Consider the following 15,543-nt stretch of genomic DNA (forward strand, 5'->3'; position numbering starts at 1 on the left):
ATCATTTATTTTAAAACATTACAGGTTAATAAATAGATTAGTTATCAGAAAACTTAATAAATAGCCTTTTATAATTTACACAAGGCAAATACAACATGCCTATAACTATTTTCTTAAAAAGCAAAGAGAATAAGCTAGACTTGTAAGCCATTAATAAATCTATATATACATTTGAAAGCTAGTAAAATAAACCATTTTCATGTAATATGTAGTTACTATATTGCAATAGCATTGAAGCAACCAAACCTATCACACTGTGTATTTTTTGCCATCCACTCTTCCCCTACATCTCACTAGTTTTTTTGTTTGTTTTTTTACATACCAGCAAAAAAAGCTCCACAGTTGAAAAAGTAACTCAAAAATATCCCTTATGTGTAAAATTTCGCACAACTGTTTGAAAAATAAAACAAACCCCCAAACCCCCAAAATGCTTATTTGCAGCTCTTTAAAAAGATTTCCTAATACGTAACCTTGTAATCACTTGATTTCAACACTACTGTCTGAAAGACTTGGGTGCTAGTAATGATAACTTGACATCATTGGTGCTAAAATGGTACTCTCTGAATTTCTGCATCACTTAAGCCCACATTCTATAGCACCAATGAGTTACTACAAAGACTTGATCTCTAACAAAAAAAAACCCAGATAATAGCTAAACAAATTGATTTAACAGTAAAACTTCAGCAAGTCCTGAAGTTACATGATCTCAAAACAACTAAGGAAGATCTGTAGAATCCTCAGTGTTTTATATTTATAAAACAAGAAGGTGAGAAGGGTATATTGTGCAAACAAAGCCCCATTTTAAGCATCCTATATTTAGTTACATCAAATCCTTTTTCTTAAAAAAAAAAAAAAGGAAAATTAAATCTCCCCGATTTAACTGTTTCAATGAATAAAATCCAGTGTTTTCATTTTTCAGTGCTAGTTACTTCATAAAAATACATACGTTCAATATAAATCAAAATTATTGGAAGGAAGCCTCACTTGTCAAACTGTTGTATGGTTGACTATGTTGACTGGTTCTTATTCATGTTAGTTTCAGCTCACTAATAAATAGTCTCTACGTACACATACAGTATCCTGAAAGGCTAATTCAGCAGGTACCTTCTTCAGGTATTTTGGTTTTTTACATAAGCATGTAAAGCATAACTTTTTTTTTGTTGTTTTTTTGGTATCAAAAAGGTTTCTATTCTCCTAGTGAACATTTGAGGGATTTTCATATTTAACATCTAATAAAGATCAGGACTGACACATGTAAATCCTCCATATACTGAAGGGATAATGATCAAAGAGCTATCTTCAAGTGAGTAACAACATCATGTAAGTAAATATGGCTGATAAGCAGAATAGAAGCCAGAGTAAATCTCTTTCATATGGATTTAAATTAAATTTAAATGCATCTCACTGTAATCAGTCCACTTTTGTACATGTGTAGCCTCTGGTCACTTCTACTTTGGAATCCGCACTTAAGTCATCTGGCTCATAGCTATCCATGTGAGTAACGTGAAAGTATGTGAAAAGGGCAGACCCACAATTGAGACCAAAGCTCAGGAGACAACTATGCACATTTGCTCCCTGAGATGATGGAACTCAGATGTCTTACTCAAATGTCTAGGAGGAGAGAAAGAGAGAAAAGCTGAAAATTCAACAGTGCCTCCTTTTCAATCAGAAAAGCAATGGTAAAAGACTAAAAAAGGTAGGGGACACAGAGCAAGTAGGGTATGGGGTAGAGGGAGAAAGAATCATGCCAATAGTAACAACATAAAATGTTAATACATTTCTAAAGTTAGAACTGGACCAGACCCAGGTACAGCAGAACTTAAAAGAAAGCTGTTATATACTGAACAAAGAGTAGCAAAAATAAAGTTTTTTTCATTATTTATCATTCACAATGTAAAAGGCTGCAGATAAAAACAAGGTGCAAGGCCACTATAATTGCTTTCACCTTATGTGCTGGCTTTTGACATCTGTATCAAACAAGGGTTACTAAGTATTTCTAGAAAGCTTATCAGGCATGAGGAGCAGCTGAGGAGGGGAAAAGAACAAACTGCAGACATTTATCAGCTCTAAGAATGGTCAGAGGACCAAAGAACACAGCTGCTACTTTTTTCTTACTCTGCACAGTGAGTGCTTATCAAGTGAAGTTGTTTATGTGGTACAGAAAATGGCAGGGTTATAGCAGGGCAGTCAAGTTGTTTTCAGTATATTTAATAATAATTTGCATATGTACCTAAAATACCAGGATAGGCACTTTCTAAATAAATAGGAAGAAACTTTAGAACAAAACAGACAGAGAGATATGGCCAAAGAAGGACTAAGAGGAGACTGCTGTCATTTTCACTTTAGCCCAAAGATAGATTTTCATGGAAGTCTTCAGAGAGTAAGGGCTAGTACAAAATGAACACACAACTCATGAACTCTGAATTTGAATTTTGAAAAGATGACTTGATTACTTCAACAAACAGCTAATACTAGTTTTAAAAGTAAATCACTACAGGTCTCATAACTTATTTAGGATTCAGTTTCAATCAGAAAAGGGAACTAGAATGACAAAGCATAATTGTGCATTGATAACCAGGTTACCATCTTTCAATCAATAATGAACAAAGTTTATTTTTATCCAGACTTTATAATCCAATTCCCTCACCTACAATACTGAAACTTTCAAGAAACCATGTACAGTACTTAGGAATCCACAAAGATGGCTTTTTATGTGCTAATGCTTTTTTTTTTTTAATCTCACCAAGATACCCAGTTTCTTTGCTGGCCTATAACAATGTGTTTCTGTCAATTCAGAGTAAGAGTCACTTCAGTTGTAAAAGTAACATAGGAGGGGTCTTCTGCTCTCTTCAAAATACCAATTCTTTAGGGTTCACCAGTCATGTTTATTGCTACAATCAGAAGGGCTTATAACATTTCGTTTAAATGAAAATGGAGGCTGAGTTGTAAGGAAACGTTACTTATGATCAAAAAACATCACTGAAGTGAATAGTTATTAGTCTCCATTAAATAAAGTTTGCTTTACTGTTAACCATCCACAAAACTAAATCTGTGCTTTCTTGTTAAGTGTCATAGACTTCTCAAAACAGTCTTGCAATATTTTTTTTTGTTTGTTTGTTTGAAGAGACATTCTGAACCAGAGATGTTGAGTTCCACTGTATGCTATTTTTGCACTTAAAATGAAAAATATAATCATTACTTTTCAAGTCTTGTGACTGATTTCTTTCGTTAATATACCAGTATTCTCCAAATGGTCTAAACTGATCAGTTCAGAATCATTCCAGTGTCAAAGTACTATTGCTGAACTCACTCAGGTCTGTAAGTTAATGTATCTGAATGCTTATACAGAAACTCAGCTCTCTAAATGCCTAAATAGTTCAGTTTTTAATCTCCTTTTTCCAGGTTACAAGAGCGATCTGGCCATCTTTCCTTTTTCTGAGCTACCAAGAAATCTCATGCTATTCTATTTTTTTGTTGTTGTTGCTGCTTCCTAACTAAACACAGTTGCCTATACTGCCACTTAACTAGGATATGCTGGACTGCTTTAAACAGACGTCTTGCAGATTACCTCTTCTCATTATGACTATGGATATTTCAGAAGCTGTCAAGACATCTGAAGATTTCAACTCAGATTTGTAAAATTTTCCAAAAATATGTAGCTCCTTCTGGCTGCTCTACATGTTTAGAATTTGAATACAGTCAAATATTACATACAATCAAAGTGAATTATTAAACAAGTATAGACCATCTGAAACAAATACATTCACATTTATGCAGTATTTTTGGATTACAAAGGCACTGAAATAGTTCTGAGCTGCTTACAAATAAGCCACCTCATAGACAAAATTCTGTGCATTGTTTCCACATCTTTCACAGCCTTTCTGTCTGTTCCCAGTTAAAAACTCAAGATGAATGCAGTATGTCTTAATGCATATAAGTTACAAAGAAAAATGCATACCGGTAATCTGGACACTACCATCTGCTGATAAATAATTAGTAAAAGATTTTAAGGGTCCACTGCTCTCTATAAAGAATTTAATTTAAAAATCCCCAGTGTCTTCACTCCATGTCAGACCAAATTGCAGAGACAGCTACTATAAAAGGACAAATCCGCAGTCAGAGTTGAATCAACACTTGTCTCAGAATTCACAGCCTGGACGGTGAACACATTGCTATATTAAGAAGATTAACAAATTGTTCCATTCACTCCCCCCTCCCCCCCCCAAATTTTAAGGGTATACATCACTCATGAAAGGTGTCAGATTGAGTGCATTAGAAACTGATGTTCCCACTCTACAGAAAGCTTACCTCAGAAGCAGCCATAATATACACAACACAAGCCTATTAGAATACCCCTGAACCTTTTTGTGATGAATTGCTTTTTTACAGGGAGAAAATACATCGGTCTCTATGCCGACTCAATCCTTGGCCTTCCAACTGAGACCATCAGCAATAATACTAATTACTGCCATTTATTATGTTAATTTGGGGTGAATGGACAACTGTCCCTTTGAAACTGGATGGAAGCCTCCAATTCATTTCCTGTAGGCCACCAAATTGTCAGAGGGTAATAAATACCAATCTGAATCATAACTGAAGCAGTGACCTAGAAATAAAAGGCTCTGTCATTCCCTGAGCCACCCAGTTTCCCTAAAAATTTTTTTAATCTGTCTTCATGTTAGGTTTATTTAAATCCCCAATATTGAAGTTGAATTCCTTGAAGACTTGTATAAGAACAATTCCGATAGATACGGTGGTGAATCCACAAGCCATTCCCAAGAAATCTACCACTCCCACATTACTCCATTCCCTGAAAAGGATGGCTGAAGCCAACAAGACTAAAGTGGTAAACACAACATAGTAGATGGCACCAAACACAGAGGAGTCAAAACATTCCAGTGCCTTATTGATGTACCTGAACTGAATGATAATGCTACATCCTAATACTGCCAGAAGTACCAGACAGAGATACAGAGCCCTTTGACTTGATGGGTTATTGTGAAAGATATCTTGAGCAGCCAGCCCAATGCCTTTTGTGCTGGGCACAGTGAAACTGCCCAATAGAGAGCAAATACTGATGTAAACCATGATATTAGTAGGTCCATGAGCTGGAGCTATCCAGAAGATAAGCAGGAGAAGCATTAGCAGTACTATGCAGAGATAACCCACGAAAACTGGAAAACAAAAAGAAAACAAGGTAATAGCAAGAAAAGAACTTCCAGTTTGGGCTCTACACTGGAGACTTTAGCAGGCAAATCATGTCTTACCAATGGAACCTCAGGTATATACCACGACTAAGTTTTGATATCGAACACACACTCAAATCAGAGTTTTTAATGTTTTAGTGGGCACCTGTGACTCATGACATTCTCACGTGCTTTGTGCAAAACAAACCCATTGCATAGTAAAATACAGTTGCACATTTGAACTGGATTTAAGATGGCTTCTTTTTTTTATCTTCTTTTCCATTAGGGTTATACTCATTAAAATCCCCTGTGATGAACGGCAGTAATAATGCCTCATTTGTAACCAGCTCAGCAAAGCACTGTGTGTGAATTTAGCAAAGTACTTAAATGTAGTTAAATCCCATTAGAGTCAATGATAAGAGCAGGGAGAGTTGGAAGAACGGGGAGGCTGTATCATTTACATTATTGTATCAGCATGCAAATTAGACCAGTGAGAAATATTTCACACTTTCAGTTTTGAAGAAATGTATTTCCTGTTCATGTTGGCTGGAGTGAAACTGTAAATTTAGACCAGGGTGTTTGTTTTCATTTCCTTGCAAATTTTTGCTTTGTCTTCTTCTTCCTCCCTGCCCTTCCCCCTAGTTTTGGGTAACTGATGTGGCTTGAGTTTCTCCCACTTAAAGCAATAAATGGAAGTAGCACCAGTTGTCACTTCAGCTCTTATGAAAGAAAAAAGTGGGTTTGAAATGTATTAAGCACAAGTATATCCCATCCAGCAGCTAATGGGGTTTTACTTCCCTGTCTGCCCAACACTCTATGAGACAGGCATTTCAGGACATGTCTAGATAGTGCATTTCTGCACACCTTTAGTATGCAAAGAAATCTATTTGGAACATAACTGGTATCTAGTATAAATTTATAAACAAAAAACAAATGCGGAATTAAAGAACAAAAGACAACTTTTTTTTTGTTGTTTTTCTAAAAAAAGTTGAGATCCTAGAGTTACAGCTTTCATTCTGTAGGTAACAAGAAACACTTTTTTATAATTTTAGAAAAATGACAAGTTCAAATGGCCACTGTTCTTAGTTTGCTGTGAAGGAGAATGTTCTTAAAGTTTAGTAGTTTAAAATAGTTTAACGCCTGAACTACTCTGTTAAAAAATCTTGATTTATTTCCTGGGCACATGCATCAATAAACTGAGGCATTCTAAGCAGAGCGAGCCATACTGGTTTGTCCCTGTCACATCATGTTTTCTTCAGAAGTTGGTTTAACTATCTCTTGGAAGCAGTACATCTCCTCCTCACGTGTGCTCTTGATCAATCTCACAAAATCATTATGAGTTAATGAAAGAATGAAGTACCTGGATTTGTAAGCTTCTCTTCAAGTTCAGCCTGAGTTGTTACACTCTCTGACTTCGGGGAATGGATGATGAGAACGACAGACCCAGCGCAGCTCAGCAGACATCCCAGCTTGCCGAGAATGTTGAGTTTTTCTTTCAGTAAGTAGGAAGCTAAAATGGACCTTTAACAAAGAGGAGGAAAATTAGAAGTTTGAATACAATCTCTTAATACTGCTCTGCCCGTTATTTGCCACATGAATTTCCTTCTGTTAAAGAAATATTATCAAACATTAGTGAATCTTCAAATAGCCTTCAAACTGCATTTCAGCTTCAGTTTAGGGAAGATTCTTCCAATCTCCATCTTATTCAACCCATGATGTTTCATCGGGGGGGGGGGGGGGGGGGGAGGGAGGAAACAGGCATCAGGCACCCCAGATAGTGCAGATACCTACCTGTTACAGTTTGGTGAGAGATCACCAAACTCCATTTGTAGGTACCATGTAGTCATGAGATAAAATTGACCTTTGATTATAAAGATTACAAGGCTCAGCACAGACATGTAACTGGCCAAAATACACAAATTATATGGCCTTGCATAATAACAGGTGGTAAGTAGAGCACCACCAGCGTGATCTGTAGTGTATGAAACTACAGACAGACATGAAGCCCACCCACAGCAGTCTGTATTCAAAAGTAGATGACCAGTATGGTCAGATACATAACCCAGCAAGTAGGCAAAAGAAAAATCTTAAGGCAATACACAGCACTTTTAAATAAGTGTACTTTTTTGCTGCAGTGGTATATTAAACTCCTCTTAGGAACATTCCTTTTATTTGCCTTTTTTTAAAAAAAAAAAAAACACATGAACATCACATTACAGAAGCTGTGGGCATGCATTGGCAGGGGGCTCTCTCACTTTGGAAAACTGAGTCAAATTAAATTAAACTAAATTAAATTCAAAGTCAAACAACACATGGGGGTTGTGGATAGCAGGGGCCAGAAAGAATATGAAATGAAACATGGACTAAACCTACATGGTAAGGGAACTGTAAATAAGAGAATAAGCTAAAGAGTCCAGAATAATCGAAGTGAAGAAAAAAAAGTTGTTTCATCTGTTCCAGATCATAGTGATAGTTAAAACAGAAAAATCAAGAACCCCTTTTTCCTCTGTCCTCTGACACAACATGATACTTTGCTGGGAAAAATAGGAATGGATGACATTATAACATTTCAATGACACTCAAATCTGACATCTTCTAAGTGGAAGTCCAGTAATCACTGAGTCTATTTGACACTCTAAGCATTAACAGCATTCAAATAAAAACAAGTAAAGTAAACTCTTACCCAAATGGAACGCCAAGAGCTCCTAGGGGAGTCACTAACACAGTAGGAACTGCAGTGTAGGCCAAGAAATTTCCTATTTGACCAAGAGCCACTGTCAAGAGAACCAGAAACAGGCCTTTGAATCCCTTTGTAAGGGGAAGTAATGAGAACTTACCCAATATTGTCTGGGAAAGACGGACCCAACTGGAAAACAGACGTTACAGCTCTGCTAAGCTCTGTTAATTTTGCACATGCACAAAACGGCTGGAATTTTAAAAATTCATTTAAATTCATTTAAAATACATTTTAAATTTATTTTTAAATACAGAATTTATATTTGCCAAGAAGATCCAAGAGGGCACGATCAATAATCTTACTCATGGCTTCTCTTAGTTAACTATGAATAAGACTACAAATTAGAAAAACTCATGCATCGCACTCAAATATCTTTATATGTGCAGTGCTAAAATTATATAACCCATGATTTCAGCTTTAGAATGTACATACATATAACAACACTTCTGGGTATAGTTCTAACAGCAGTGTTACCTTTTGGGAGGAATACAGGGACATTACTAGAGAAAAGGAATCGAGTAACGAAATACTAAGCACATGCAGGAAAGCTCTTCAATATACAGTCAAGCACATCAAATTTTCACAGCACTATGTAACATCAAGGGTAATCCCTAACCAGTGTAACAAGAACTAATCTATGTCAAATCGCAATAACAGCCTATCTTATTTTTTCCAATAAAAGCAATTTCCAAAGTTTACCACACTATTGCACATCACAGCTGTGATAAACAGTTCATGTGTTCAAGTTTTCAGTTAAAAAAATAACAATAATAATAATAAAAAGCTGGTTTTGCAAGTGCTGGCAAGTTTATAAGTCAACATGACGCTTGCATAGTTACAGAGTCTGTGGTGACCAGCAAGAACCTGGAGACTGAACATAAAATACATACAGCTCAAATATCAAGTGCCATTATTAGCATTTAAAATATTTCAAGAATCCAAGCTGTCTTTATTCTCAGGCTGGTATTACCCTCCACTGTCAAATATTGTTATCATCATACTATTCTTTATCTCTGCAAGGCACTGTGCAAACCCTAATTTAACAAATTAACTCACATAATCAGTAAAGTTGAAGATGTGTGTAACCTGACAGAAACCCAAAGGAGACAGACAAACTTATAAAACTGTAGAGGATGGCATAATATTAATTATACTAATTCAGTTCACCCAGGCTTTCACTATGTGCAGGAGTGAGCCACAGAAATAAACCCATGAACAGCATTTCTAAAGCACAACATTCAGTGATAGTCTCCTGAATAGTTTCTGTCCCTGAGAATAACTCTACTATCAGCCTTAGTTTTGTTTTTCAGCAGACACACACAGCACCGTGCCTCGAAGATAATGCCATCCAAAGGCACCAGCAAGTAGCTTGCATGGAAGACACAGCACACCTGGCACTGTGTTTCTGCACACTCTGTACATTTCTAAGTTATTCTGACAGAAGTTTGCTTTTTCGTATTTCTGGTGCCTTAACTTTCTGTTTAAAGAACCCTAACAGATGGCACCAACTTAGATACATAAACAACTTATTATAAGCTAGTTGAATTTACCCAAAATTCTCAGTATCACCATGGAATAACAGTAGAACCTTTGCTGCCAGCCAGTCTCCTGTGGATAGAAATTCCTCTCCAGATAGGTCAACGTTGTAGTCAAAACAGGATTTAGTTCTTGAAGGCACACCAAACTTTAAGCTTGCTAAATGAGTAGCATTATCTCAGAAATTATTACAGCACAAGACTTGACACACACTGATATGTCTACGTTAGCAAAGGGACCAGCAGGGGCAGATCTGTAGAGCAAAAGAATCTGCCCTATGCGTTTCAGGGGGTTTATTTCAGACTAACTTCAGCCTGGTCCCACAGACTGGAAGTCCATTTACAGCTGATCTGTATCAGGCATATTCCTAGAATGCATCTTCCAGCCTAGTTTCAGCTGAAAGAAATCCAGCTCAGATGCTCCAATATTGACCCAAAATGTGAACCAAAGCCCAGCAAGTGGAAACAAACAGGAGATTTGCTTCACAAGTCCATTCCCAGCCTCAGACAAAACGCCAACGTAGATGCATCCACTATAAAAGCTGTCACAAATGCCACAGCTATGCTACTATCAAAATCTGCACTGAAACTAATTAATTGCTCAATTAATTAGTTTAATGCTGACTGAAGTACCTGTACACATGGTGCAATCACTCGTTTGACTGCAGTACAAAAAAGTCCCTTAGCAGAATCTGGAGCCCTTCCTTTGAAGTCTTCAGTAATCCAGTGGATCCCAAGGCCACAAAATCGTTAGGAAGTGTTATTCTGAGCCAGCATGCCTACACACAAATACTTGTTCACTATCTGAGCAAATCTTGTGAAAACAAGCTGATAGAGTTTATGCTGATTCCATTAGTCATCCTAACTCCAAATTCTGTACTTTACAAAATTACCATCAGCTACCGTCATTTCTCCGAGGTTACTAGGGATACTGCTAAATCTCCAAAATGTCACCTTTCTCACAGTTGCCTACCTGGCTGTTGCTACCGCTGTTTGTCACAGGATTGCAATTCTGAATCTACAGCATCCTTAGGGAATTCTTACCTTGGTTCCTCCGTAAACTTTCTGAGGCTTTGTTTTGGAATACCTGCACCTAGCTGCTGGACAAACGCCAACTGATACCATTCCCTTCAGCAATTTTAGCTTCATTCAATACATTCAGCCCTTTTAAACAGGAAACCTTTTTCTCTGACTCACCAAGATTGACTCCTGTAATAAAAATTCTTTTATTCCTTCTGTTCAGAGATTCAAAATGGAGGCCTCACAGGGGATAAGCAACAGTGATTAAAGCATAGAGTTACTGCTACTTAGGCATGTAATGATCACGGCAGAGTAGGAAGCTGTCAAAGAACTACTCAAACTCAGCTTAAATTAGCTGAGGACTTTCCTCTGGAGCTCTGTTGGCTCTACTCTTGCTGTGGACTTTAACCTTCAAGGGATTTAACAGCTTCCGCTCCTTGTGTGAGGCTTGAAGAGGGCAAAACCAGAGACCTACCTTGCTGCAAAAAGGCAAGCAGCACAACTGGATTTGTACTTTTGAGGAATGGCATTAAAACATTTACAAATAATTCAAAGACCACCGGATTGGCATCCAAAAGTGGGGTAATATTTTAAACTCATGTGGATAAAACTGGGCAGAACTACAAAAAGAGAAAGCTAGGTACCCTGCATGTTCTGGACTCAAATCAGAGAGTGAACTTTGTGTGAGCACAGGTTACATAGGTCATAGCATTAGTCTAAAACTGTACCAATCTTATAATTAGTGGCACATATAAATCTTGTAGATTAAAAACAAAACTGAAACTATAGCTGCAAAGCTAGAAATCAAAGAAAATTTAAATTGAGGCCAGCTAAGTGCCTTCTGATCTAAAAAAATAACATATGCTCAATAAGACCTTTTGTGCAGAATTACAATTTCTTATTCAGCTTTGATTTTTATTAAAAACTGAGCACACCAGTGCAATCCAAAGATACAAAACCCAAGACTCCACAGTCAGAACACTCTGTGGGTGCCAAAAGCTGCAAGTATCAAATGGTTCTGAAAATCTGGAAAGATGTTTGTCTCTGGTTTATCTCAGCTCTTTGCCTCTTCAAACAGCAGCAGACATAATAGTCCAAGCGACAGTTTACTGAAGGTAGAAATGTATTTTGAGGGAAATGTATTTCATTAGAAGTCAGTGAAATATTCAAGATTAGAACTCAGATTTTCTGATGACCCACTTCATCATCAAACCACAGCTTTTCCCTTCAGGAGAAAAAAAAAGAAAAAATGAAAAAGAAATCAAACCATGTAAAAATACTTACTTGCAATAGTGCCAGACCACCACACTATATCTGTTAAGTATGAAGTACCTGGAAGAGGAAGTATATATATATATTAGAAAAATATGTATTTGCATTACTGAAACTATGAAAAGGAATAATTTCAACAGTCTTGACTATTAAGGACCTTTATCTTAACACTTTTCTTTAAGGCAAAAGAGTGGGAAGAAAACAAGAGAGAGGATATAAGGTACTCAGATTTGGCCTAAATATCCAAGTTAGAGCTCCTTAAGGAACCTTATTAGTCAGAAGTCCTGACTATGCAACTCTAATGCTTAGATTACTTAGAGAGCCTCTGAAATGTCAGCAAATGCTTCTGAATGGGGCCATTTAACAGGTATATTAGAATCACTACTAAGAAAAATGGAAACCTATGGAAACACATAATTTGGATAAATTAGTTTGTTAATATACCCCCAATGAAATTATATGGGAGAGACATTTTTTGGCATGGAGCTTGGGGAGTACATTAGTGTGGATCAATCCTCCTGTACGTGAGCATTTGGAAATTGCTGTGATTGAAGCCTTCTCTGAATTACTGACATATTACTATGTTTCTAACAGATGGTTAAAAATTCTAGATTGTCCTTTAATGTCTGCCGAGTTCAAAATGGTTAGTTTCGTTGTAAATCAATTATTAAGAACTCTTGACTTGCAGTGCACCACGGAGTCTACGCATCTCATTTTGGAAGTTCTACTTTTGTGGAATAGCAAAGCTAGTAACTACTTGTTAAACTAAACCCTAGTCTTCAAAGAACTTGACTTTGGCATCACATTATCCTGTTGTTATGTCCTGCTTGTCCTTCTAGCATTCCTGTTCTGTATTTACTCGGGAAGATGCTCTCTCAAGACCTGCTGGAGTGGTAGGCAATATTTTACATAAATGGAGCACTCTGAAATCCCCAGGAATTTTTTTTTAAAAAAATCTATAATTCAATAATCTATAACTCCAGAAACTTATAAAATATTAAGTGCTTGGAAATCACACTATATAACTGAAATGTGAGGAAAAATGACTAATGAAAATGGCCAGCTTTCGAGTGGGTGTAATCATCCTTTAGACTTTTGTTATTGCATATAAAACACTTTGCTGTGGGTAAAAATTATAGAAAATATTGACTCAAGTAAGGTAATTTTGCAAAATATTTGTCACCCACTGCTGTTTCTAACTAAGCAAGGATTACTAACTGCATTGATACTGTATTATTGATTCAGTGAAGAACATAGAAAAGACTTGAAGTAGCTTGTTTTTAATTATACAACACCTATTGAAGCCAATGGAAAAAAAAGACATCATCTGACACTAATGATCTTAGGCTCTTAGTTCTCACTGCTGGACTCAAGGAAGAACTGCACTGCTTCAAAATATTATATAGACAGAAACCAGCATTATTTGCCTGGCTGTCTCCTAATTTACAGCTCCATTAATGAGCACAGCAATAGGAAACACTAGGAAGATGCTCCACAAGATACACAAATAATCTTCAGCAATACCTTGGAAGCAAGATGTTTTACAGTTGTGACAGTCACCTACTGATGCTGAAAACACAGACGCGCAGCCCTTGCACATCCACTCAGCACACTACTGAAAGCTCTTTAAAAGTAATTAGACCCAACTCTAAGAATGGGAACTTGCTTTAACTACATTGTGGTGGCAGTATCATTCCTTCCTCTCTTGTTTTCTCAGTTTCACTTACAAAAAGATTTGCATTTATGATGCAAACTTGACCTCTATGTTAAGAATAAAAGTCAATTACAGCCATCTTGAAGGGAAAGGGGGACTAAGATTATGAAACGATAGTTTGTCTGGAGCCCCTAGCTGTAACTGTAAGGTCATTGTGGAAAATGCAAAATAAACTTGTTAGGTCATGCTGTCAGCTGGTATTTCTCTGAACCCACCCTGAACATGCTCGATAGAGCAGGCACTGGAAATGCATTGCTGCTCCAACACCAGCCATCTCAAAAAAAAAAAAAAAAAGTGCAAAACAAAGCAACAACAACAAAGAACACCCCAGGAAATGCTTAACATGTTTCTGTCACTGCTTGTGCAGTGTTTTTCATAAGAGTTCCCAGACTGATGTACCCATGCTCACACATACACACATCCTACCACCACCAGCAAAACAAATGGTTATTCACAACCAACAGAAATACAATTAAAAGGCCCAATATAACCTGTGTGTTCACAGCTTTCCTCCAAAAGCAAGACATTAAAAACAAGTAAATAGATATACTGTGGTTTCTCTACACTCAAACTGTAAAGAAGCAATTAGTAAAATGATATCTATAGATGGCATGATTGTGGGAGTTCCAGCATCAGAATAAAATACAAAGATCTGAATATGCTATGAAATTACAACTTTTTTTTTTGGGGGGGGGGGTTAAACTGTATAGTACAGGAAGCTGCTGAATGTTCATTCTGGAAAACAACAATAAGGTAAGGCATTTCCAAGCAAACAAAAAAATACAGAGATTAGTGACTTCACGTTCTTGCTGTGCCTTTCTCTACAAAAGGCAACTGCCACGTGATCCGTTCCAACTTTGTGGTGTACATCTGGGGAAGCACTGGCACGAGGAGTGGACAAGGTGTAAGGTATGCCTGTGCTCTTCAGGGAAAGAGACTATCTGAGCCAAAGACAGCGAGTAGGAAAGTGCAACGAGTCAATGAAAATATTTCAAGAGAAATATATATATATTCATGCATACACACACACATGTCTACCTATGCATGTGTGTATATATATAGGTATGTATGCATGTGTATATATGTACTCCCTAACGGTGTGTTACAGAAGATCAGTGAGCAGGCCATAGGTTTGGATGCCGTGCCTGATGACTGTGCTTAATATCCCCCCGTCGCTCTCCGCTCGACGCCTCACCGTTAGCCTCGCCGTGCCTCACGCCCTGCTCCAGCCACCGACCTCTGCCGCGAAGCCCACTTACCGCGGCAGCGCGCCTGGCTCCCCCCGCGGCCCCCGCGCGGACCGGCGGCGGCCGCCGCAGCCTGCCCATCGGGAGGCGGCGGAGCTGCGCGGGGGGCAGCGCTGCCCCAGGGCGCGGAGGACACGCAGGGGCCGAGGGCGCCGGCGGCGATGCTCGCCCCGGCAGAGCCGCCGAGGCGGGCGGCAGCGCCAAGAGCAGTGGGGGAGCAAAGGGCGGCTGCGACGCCGGGACCGCTGCAGCGCCGCGGGGAGCCGGGCCGGCCCGGCGCGGTGGGGCCCCTACCTCTCCCTCGGGCCCGCACGATCCCCTTCTTCTGCAGGACGAAGGTGGAGCCGTTCACTAGGCTGGACACCACGGCCACGCTCAAGCCCAGCGAGACGGCGGCGGGGCCGGGGCTCGGCTCTGCCCCGTCGCCCGCTGCCGCACCGACCGCCATCCGCATCGCCCCGCCGCCGCCGAGAGCAGCTGCTGGCGCCGCGGCTCCCCGGGCCCGGCGCACCCGGCAGCGGCTCTGCGCGGGGACCCGCCCGGCGCTGCGCCCCCGCCCCGCCCCGCCGGGGGCGGCTCCGACTCCGGCTCCCGCTCCGGCCGGGCACCGGCGGCAGCCGCGGCTCCTGGCGCCCGGCCCAGCCCGCCGCGGCGGAGCGCGCACTCGGCGCCGCGGGGAGAGCGGCAATATGACGTCATAGTCGTTGCACCGCTCCCCCTTCCCCGCGCCGCTGTGACGTCACAGCGCTGGGAAGCCCTTCTCCGCGCGGGCCCCGCGCGGGGCGTCCCGCTGTGGGTCCCTGTCCCGGCGCACTGCGGCGGCCCGCGGGGT

At 39.5% G+C, this 15,543-nt stretch overlaps 1 protein-coding gene across 1 annotated transcript; it reads right to left on the minus strand.

Moving 5' to 3' along the window:
• Nucleotides 1-30: 30 nt before the first annotated feature.
• NIPA1 (NIPA magnesium transporter 1) lies at nucleotides 31-15,225 on the minus strand. Its single transcript, XM_062601560.1, has 5 exons — nucleotides 15,006-15,225; nucleotides 11,763-11,810; nucleotides 7,870-7,960; nucleotides 6,547-6,707; nucleotides 31-5,174 (listed from the first exon to the last, which is right to left on the minus strand). Exons 1-5 carry the CDS (start codon nucleotides 15,163-15,165, stop codon nucleotides 4,663-4,665), a joined length of 972 nt encoding a protein of 323 aa, XP_062457544.1. The 5' UTR covers nucleotides 15,166-15,225; the 3' UTR covers nucleotides 31-4,662.
• Nucleotides 15,226-15,543: the final 318 nt, after the last annotated feature.

The sequence above is a fragment of the Rhea pennata genome, chromosome 1, assembly GCF_028389875.1.
Source record: "Rhea pennata isolate bPtePen1 chromosome 1, bPtePen1.pri, whole genome shotgun sequence".
Classification (NCBI taxonomy): Eukaryota; Metazoa; Chordata; class Aves; order Rheiformes; family Rheidae; genus Rhea; species Rhea pennata.